General features: G+C 48.6%; 1 protein-coding gene across 1 annotated transcript in view; it reads right to left on the reverse strand.

The window, feature by feature from the left end:
• LOC129329924 (mucin-16-like) overlaps positions 1 to 7,320 on the reverse strand; it is a gene marked incomplete at its 5' end in the record, with an annotated part of 108,050 nt that extends 100,730 nt beyond the window's left edge. Inside the window, 6 exons of the mRNA XM_054979676.1 lie at positions 2,487 to 3,050; positions 3,118 to 4,276; positions 4,850 to 5,348; positions 5,848 to 5,855; positions 6,173 to 6,667; positions 7,192 to 7,320. Coding sequence (XP_054835651.1) covers positions 2,487 to 3,050; positions 3,118 to 4,276; positions 4,850 to 5,348; positions 5,848 to 5,855; positions 6,173 to 6,667; positions 7,192 to 7,320 — 2,854 coding nt within the window. The remainder of the gene's footprint in view (positions 1 to 2,486; positions 3,051 to 3,117; positions 4,277 to 4,849; positions 5,349 to 5,847; positions 5,856 to 6,172; positions 6,668 to 7,191) is intronic.
• Between the last annotated feature and the right edge of the window lie 1,096 nt (positions 7,321 to 8,416).

Raw genomic sequence — 8,416 nt, forward strand, 5'->3', positions numbered from 1 at the left:
AAAGATCAGAGCATTCTCTCTGGTGGCTCCTGCTTGGTGGAATGGCCTGGCTGAGCAGGTCAGGAAGGCTCCCCTACTTCAATCATTTCACAAAATGTGTAAAACAGAATTGTTCAGAAGGGCATTTTTATTAAAGAAATAGTCAAACATCAATTTGGATCAGGAGGATGCTGTTACAAAGGGACAAGGCCTGTAGTTTATGACACCGTTTACTATATACACTTCTTGTTTTTACTGCACTGGTTTCTGATTTCTGTAATCTATTTTTTCCATTTCCTATAGGTCATAACTTACACTGGTTTATTGCGTTGTTTTCTAACCTTGCAATCCAACCTTATTACAATCTTTATTATATGTCTTACGGTGTTTCCATTGTATTGTTAATTTTTGCAATCCCCTTGGGTCTCAGAGGGAAAGGTGGGCTATAAATAAATCATGATTAAATTATTATATTTCCTACAATGTCAGTTTATGCCCCATATTACTTCTGTGAACATAGCACATAAATATAATAGAGTTGGATCCAAGGTCAATTTATGTCAGCAAAGGGAGGGGGGATTTCTCACTCACTGCAGCCCCCCAATTCACACCTCTATCTCTTCCTGCAGACTCCCTGCCCCCAAGGAGCAGCATTTGGGAGAGCCCAGTGGGTAGCAGCAGGAGCAGTGAAGCTGACTGGCTGTTAATATAGTGTTCCATTGGAACACCCAAAGCTCCACCAATTTCTTCTATTTTAGGGACTCAAAAGAGCTGATGTTTTAATACTGACAGCCTATTTAAATTGCCCTGTGTTATCTGTATGTTAAAATCTGACTTGGGACCAATTTCTCTGGTCCTGGCTCCCTGACTTTAATGGGTTGATTCGTTCTTGCCTAAAGTGGCTCATAATGCTTCCAAACCACACGGTTCATGGTTCATCACGTTTCATGAACCACGAACTTTCACAAACTTGCCCCGGTTCATGAACCGGCTCGTTTGATTCATGAAAATGTCACTTCCAGTTGTGAAAATGTCACTTCCAGGGCAGCAGAAGGTCCACAGAAAGCCCCTCCCCCCGTTGCCTAGGAAACTGATTGATCAGCGCCAGGCTGTCTGCAGTGACGAACCAAAAAATGAACAAAATGAACCGGCCTAAAGTTTGCGGTGGTTCGTCAGAAATGGGCCACCAGTTCACCACCAGTTCACAAACCTTGAACTGACCCCATTCATGATGAACTTTGGTTCGTATTTCGGTTTGTGCCTATCTCTAACTGCAATCTTTCCAAAAAGATTGTAGCAAACCAGGTTTAGGAAATATCACAGTAAAGCAAGGGAAACACAGAAATAAGACAAATAGACGATGATGCCATGTGGATGCTCCTAAAAACAACACTGCAGAAAGGAAGCAAAGGCAGAGCAAAACATCTCTGTGGAAACAGCCAAAGGAGATTGGTTTAAAGAGTGAATGAAAAACAGGAACTTACTTAAGACAGGACTTGAAGTAGCTAGCGTGGATTGCTGTGTAGGGCTTTTTGTCTGTTGTGTGCTAAGGATAGCAACAGATGTTGGAGCCACATAAGTAGATGCTGAAGTTTCAGTTGAAGAAACGGTATTCATGAAAGAAGTAGAAGACTTTGATCCAACTGATGTTATTTCTGTAGACTCAGTAACAGGCAGAGTAGGTGACAGAGATGTAGATCCCTGTGATGCGGTCGTTGTTAGATCCTGAGTTCCACTAGTAACTGAGGAAGATGTAAGAGAACCAAATGCCTCTGTTGCATAAGTTGTTCGATTTGTAGTTTCTGTGGTGACTATGCGAGGCAAGAAGGAAGTAGACATCTCAGATCTGATAGTTGTTAGTTCTGTGGTTTCAGAGGCTGACACGGAGCCTGGGACTGGGAGAGAGCTGGAAGGTTCTGAAGACACTCCGGGGGAAGATGTGGTAGGAGAAAAAGAAGCTGATGTCTCTTTTGGAGAGTTTATTAGCTTTGTGCTTTCTGTTGTTGATGTAATAGTGGAGAAAGAGGTAGATGTCCCAACTACAGAGGTTAATTCTGTAGTTCTTAATGTGGACGTGGTGGGTGTGAGAGAGGCAGACGACTGTTTTGTGGAGGTGGTTATTGCTGTAGATTGAGGGAAAGAAGCTGTAGATAGCAAAGAGGTAGAAGTCTTCATCTCAGGCAACGTTACACGTGTAGATTCTGAGGGGGACATAGAAGATGGAAGAAAAGTGGATTCTTCCACGGTAGAGACTGTGAGCTCTGAGGTGGATTCAAGAGGTGGTACAGAAGTGAAGGATTCTGTGGTAGATGTGTTCCCTGAGGGGGATGTAAAAGATGGGAGAGGAGTGGATGCCTTTGTAGCAGATGCTGGGAAAGCTGTAGACTCCAAGATGACTGTAGATGGTGGAAGAGAGGTGAAAGATTGCAATGTAGATGTTGACAGTTCTGAGGTGGATACAAAAGATGGGAGAGGAGAAGATGCCTCTGTTGTAGAGGCTGACAAACCTATAGACTGCAAGGTGGGAGTAGAAAGTGGAAGAGAGGTGGATGCCTCTGTGACAGAGGTGCTTTCTGAGGGGGATGAAGCAGGTAGGAGAGGAGTGGATGGCTCTGTGATAGATATTGACAAAGTTGTAGACTCCAAGTGGTATGTGGAAGGTGGAAGGGAGGTAGACTTGGTTGTAGTTCCTGAGAGCTCTGAGGTGGATTCAAAAGGTGGTACAGAGCTGTATGCCTTTATGGAAGATGTGCTCTCTGAGGTGGATGTAGAAGATGAGAGAGCGGAAGATGTCTCTGTTGCAGTTGTTGTCAAAGTTGTAGACTCCAAGGTCTGTGTAGAGGGTCGAAGAGAGGTGGAAGACTGCGTTGTAGATGCTGAGAGCTCTGAAGGAGACGTAGGTGGTAGAGAGGTGGATGCCTCTGTTGCAGATGTCAACAAAGCTGTAGACTGTAAGGTGGGAGTAGAGGGTGGAAGAGAAATGGAAGTTTGTGTTGTAGATATTGGGAACTGTGAAGTGGATTCAAAAGGCGGTAGAGAGGTGGATAACTCTGTAGTAGATGTAGTGGTTTCTAAGGGAGATATAGAAGGTGTTGTGCTCTCTGAGGGGGATGTAGAAAGCAGCAAAGAGGTAGGGGCCTCTGTTGTAGATGTGGTTAAAGCTGTAGACTCCAAGGTGGCTGTAGAGGCAGGAAGAGTGGTGGAAAGCTGGGTTGTAGATGCTGAGGGTGCTGAGGTGGATACAGAAGTCAGAACAGAGGTGGATGTCTCTGTGATAGATGTTTTGCTCTCTGAGGGGGATGTAGAAGGCAGCAGAGAGGTAGGTGCCTCTGTTATAGATGTGGTTAAAGCTGTAGAATCCAAGGTGGCTGTAAAGGGAGGAAGAGTGGTGGAAGGATGTGTTGTAGATGCTGGGGGTGCTGAGGTGGATACAGAAGTCACAACAGAGGTGGATGTCTCTGTGATAGATGTTGTGCTCTCTGAGGGGGATGTAGAAGGCAGCAGAGAGGTAGGTGCCTCTGTTATAGATGTGGTTAAAGCTGTAGACTCCAAGGTGGCTGTAAAGGGAGGAAGAGTGGTGGAAGGATGTGTTGTAGATGCTGAGGGTGCTGAGGTGGATACAGAAGTCAGAACAGAGGTGGATGTCTCTGTGACAGATACTGTGCTCTCTGAGGAGGATGTAGAAGGCAGCAGAGAGGTAGGTGCCTCTGTTGCAGATGTGGTTAAAGCTGTAGACTCCAAGGTGGCTGTAGAGGGAGGAAGAGTGGTGGAAGGCTGCGTTGTAGATGCTGAGATCGCTGAGGTGGATACAGAAGTCAGAACAGAGGTGGATGTCTCTGTGATAGAGGTTGTGCTCTCTGAGGGGGATGTAGAAGGCAGCAGAGAGGTAGGCGCCTCTGTTGCAGGTGTGATTAAAGCAGTAGACTCCAAGGTGGCTGTAGAGGGAGGAAGAGTGGTAGAAGGCTGCGTTGTAGATGCTGAGGGCCCTGAGGTGGATACAGAAGTAAGAACAGAGGTAGATGTTTCTGTGATAGAGGTTGTGCTCTCTGAGGGGGATGTAGAAGGCAGCAGAGATGTAGGTGCCTCTGTTATAGATGTGGTTAAAGCTGTAGACTCCAAAGTGGCTGTAGAGGAAGGAATAGTGGTGGAAGGCCGCGTTGTAGATACTGAGGGCGCTGAGGTGGACACAGAAGTCAGAATAGAGGTGGATGTCTCTGTGATAGATGTTGTGCTCTCTGAGGGGGATGTAGAAGGCAGCAGAGAGGCAGGTGCCTCTGTTGTAGATGTGGTTAAAGCTCTAGACTCCACGGTGGCTGTAGAGGGAGGAAGAGTGGTGGAAGGCTGCGTTGTAGATGCTGAGGGCGCTGAGGTGGATACAGAAGTCAGAAAAGAGGTGGATGTCTCTGTGATAGATGTTGTGCTCTCTGAGGGGGATGTAGAAGGCAGCAGAGAGGTAGGTGCCTCTGTTGTAGATGTGGTTAAAGCTCTAGACTCCACGGTGGCTGTAGAGGGAGGAAGAGTGGTGGAAGGCTGCGTTGTAGATGCTGAGGGCGCTGAGGTGGATACAGAAGTCAGAAAAGAGGTGGATGTCTCTGTGATAGATGTTGTGCTCTCTGAGGGGGATGTAGAAGGCAGCAGAGAGGCAGGTGCCTCTGTTGTAGATGTGGTTAAAGCTCTAGACTCCATGGTGGCTGTAGAGGGAGGAAGAGTGGTGGAAGGCTGCGTTGTAGATGCTGAGGGCGCTGAGGTGGATACAGAAGTCAGAAAAGAGGTGGATGTCTCTGTGATAGATGTTGTGCTCTCTGAGGGGGATGTAGAAGGCAGCAGAGAGGTAGGTGCCTCTGTTGTAGATGTGGTTAAAGCTCTAGACTCCATGGTGGCTGTAGAGGGAGGAAGAGTGGTGGAAGGCTGCGTTGTAGATGCTGAGGGCGCTGAGGTGGATACAGAAGTCAGAAAAGAGGTGGATGTCTTTGTGATAGAGGTTGTGCTCTCTGAGGGGGATGTAGAAGGCAGCAGAGAGGTAGGTGCCTCTGTTGTAGATGTGGTTAAAGCTGTAGACTCCAAGGTGGCGGTAGAGGAAGGAATACTGGTGGAAGACCGCGTTGTAGATGCTGAGGGCGCTGAGGTGGACACAGAAATCAGAACAGAGGTGGATGTCTCTGTGATAGAGGTTGTGCTCTCTGAGGGGGATGTAGAAGGCAGCAGAGAGGTAGGCGCCTCTGTTGAAGGTGTGATTAAAGCAGTAGACTCCAAGGTGGCTGTAGAGGGAGGAAGAGTGGTGGAAGGCTGCGTTGTAGATGCTGAGAGTGCTGAGGTGGATGCAGAAGTCAGAACAGAGGTGGATGTCTCTGTGATAGATGTTGTGCTCTCTGAGGGGGATGTAGAAGGCAGCAGAGAGGTTGGTGCCTCTGTTGTAGATGTGGTTAAAGCTTTAGACTCCAAAGTGGCTGAAGAGGGAGGAAGGGTGGTGGAAAGCTTAGTTGTAGATGCTGAGGGCCCTGAGGTGGATACAGAAGTAAGAACAGAGGTAGATGTCTCTATGATAGAGGTTGTGCTCTCTGAGGGGGATGTAGAAGGCAGCAGAGAGGCAGGTGCCTCTGTTGTAGATGTGGTTAAAGCTGTAGACGCCAAGGTGGCTGTAGAGGGAGGAAGAGTGGTGGAAGGCTGCGTTGTAGATGCTGAGAGTGCTGAGGTGGATGCAGAAGTCAGAACAGAGGTGGATGTCTCTGTGATAGAGGTTGTGCTCTCTGAGGGGGATGTAGAAGGCAGCAGAGAGGTAGGGGCCTCTGTTGTAGATGTAGTTAAAGCTTTAGACTCCAAGGTGTGTGTAAAGGGAGGAAGAGTGGTGGAAGGCCGCGTTGTAGATACTGAGGGCGCTGAGGTGGACACAGAAGTCAGAATAGAGGTGGATGTCTCTGTGATAGATGTTGTGCTCTCTGAGGGGGATGTAGAAGGCAGCAGAGAGGCAGGTGCCTCTGTTGTAGATGTGGTTAAAGCTCTAGACTCCACGGTGGCTGTAGAGGGAGGAAGAGTGGTGGAAGGCTGCGTTGTAGATGCTGAGGGTGCTGAGGTGGATACAGAAGTCAGAAAAGAGGTGGATGTCTCTGTGATAGATGTTGTGCTCTCTGAGGGGGATGTAGAAGGCAGCAGAGAGGTAGGTGCCTCTGTTGTAGATGTGGTTAAAGCTCTAGACTCCATGGTGGCTGTAGAGGGAGGAAGAGTGGTGGAAGGCTGCGTTGTAGATGCTGAGGGCGCTGAGGTGGATACAGAAGTCAGAAAAGAGGTGGATGTCTCTGTGATAGAGGTTGTGCTCTCTGAGGGGGATGTAGAAGGAAGCAGAGAGGTAGGTGCCTCTGTTGTAGATGTGGTTAAAGCTGTAGACTCCAAGGTGGCGGTAGAGGAAGGAATACTGGTGGAAGACCGCGTTGTAGATGCTGAGGGCGCTGAGGTGGACACAGAAATCAGAACAGAGGTGGATGTCTCTGTGATAGAGGTTGTGCTCTCTGAGGGGGATGTAGAAGGCAGCAGAGAGGTAGGCGCCTCTGTTGAAGGTGTGATTAAAGCAGTAGACTCCAAGGTGGCTGTAGAGGGAGGAAGAGTGGTGGAAGGCTGCGTTGTAGATGTTGAGAGTGCTGAGGTGGATGCAGAAGTCAGAACAGAGGTGGATGTCTCTGTGATAGATGTTGTGCTCTCTGAGGGGGATGTAGAAGGCAGCAGAGAGGTTGGTGCCTCTGTTGTAGATGTGGTTAAAGCTTTAGATTCCAAGGTGGCTGAAGAGGGAGGAAGAGTGGTGGAAAGCTTAGTTGTAGATGCTGAGGGCCCTGAGGTGGATACAGAAGTAAGAACAGAGGTAGATGTCTCTATGATAGAGGTTGTGCTCTCTGAGGGGGATGTAGAAGGCAGCAGAGAGGCAGGTGCCTCTGTTGTAGATGTGGTTAAAGCTGTAGACTCCAAGGTGGCTGTAGAGGGAGGAAGAGTGGTGGAGGGCTGCGTTGTAGATGCTGAGAGTGCTGAGGTGGATGCAGAAGTCAGAACAGAGGTGGATGTCTCTGTGATAGAGGTTGTGCTCTCTGAGGGGGATGTAGAAGGCAGCAGAGAGGTAGGGGCCTCTGTTGTAGATGTAGTTAAAGCTTTAGACTCCAAGGTGTGTGTAAAGGGAGGAAGAGTGGTGGAAGGATGTGTTGTAGATGCTGAGAGTGCTGAGGTGGATACAGAAGTAAGAACAGAGGTGTATGTCTCTATGATAGAGGTTGTGCTCTCTGAGGGGGATGTAGAAGGCAGCAGAGAGGCAGGTGCCTCTGTTGTAGATGTGGTTAAAGCTGTAGACGCCAAGGTGGCTGTAGAGGGAGGAAGAGTGGTGGAAGGCTGCGTTGTAGATGCTGAGAGTGCTGAGGTGGATGCAGAAGTCAGAACAGAGGTGGATGTCTCTGTGATAGAGGTTGTGATCTCTGAGGGGGATGTAGAAGGCAGCAGAGAGGTAGGGGCCTCTGTTGTAGATGTAGTTAAAGCTTTAGACTCCAAGGTGTGTGTAAAGGGAGGAAGAGTGGTGGAAGGATGTGTTGTAGATGCTGAGAGTGCTGAGGTGGATACAGAAGTAAGAACAGAGGTAGATGTCTCTATGATAGAGGTTGTGCTCTCTGAGGGGGATGTAGAAGGCAGCAGAGAGGCAGGTGCCTCTGTTGTAGATGTGGTTAAAGCTGTAGACTCCAACGTGGCTGTAGAGGGAGGAAGAGTGGTGGAAGGCTGCGTTGTAGATGCTGAGAGTGCTGAGGTGGATGCAGAAGTCAGAACAGAGGTGGATGTCTCTGTGATAGAGGTTGTGCTCTCTGAGGGGGATGTAGAAGGCAGCAGAGAGGTAGGGGCCTCTGTTGTAGATGTAGTTAAAGCTTTAGACTCCAAGGTGTGTGTAAAGGGAGGAAGTGTGGTGGAAGGATGTGTTGTAGATGCTGAGAGTGCTGAGGTGGATACAGAAGTAAGAACAGAGGTGTATCTCTCTGTGATAGATGTTGTGCTCTCTGAGGGGGATGTAGAAGGCAGCAGAGAGGTAGGCGCCTCTGTTGAAGGTTTGATTAAAGCAGTAGACTCCACGGTGGCTGTAGAGGGAGGAGGAGTGGTGGAAGGCTTAGTTGTAGATGCTGAGGGTCCTGAGGTGGATACAGAAGTAAGAATAGAGGTAGATCTCTCTATGATAGAGGTTGTGCTCTCTGAGGGGGATGTAGAAGACAGCAGAGAGGTAGGGGCCTCTGTTGTAGATGTGGTTAAAGCTGTAGACTCCAAGGTGGCTGTAGAGGGAGGAAGAGTGGTGGAAGGCTTAGTTGTAGATGCTGAGGGCCCTGAGGTGGATACAGAAGTCAGAACAGAGGTGTATGTCTCTGTGATAGAGGTTGTGCTCTCTGAGGGGGATGTAGAAGGCAGCAGAGAGGTTGGTGCCTCTGTT

This window comes from Eublepharis macularius, chromosome 5 (genome assembly GCF_028583425.1).
Source record: "Eublepharis macularius isolate TG4126 chromosome 5, MPM_Emac_v1.0, whole genome shotgun sequence".
Taxonomy (NCBI): domain Eukaryota; kingdom Metazoa; phylum Chordata; class Lepidosauria; order Squamata; family Eublepharidae; genus Eublepharis; species Eublepharis macularius.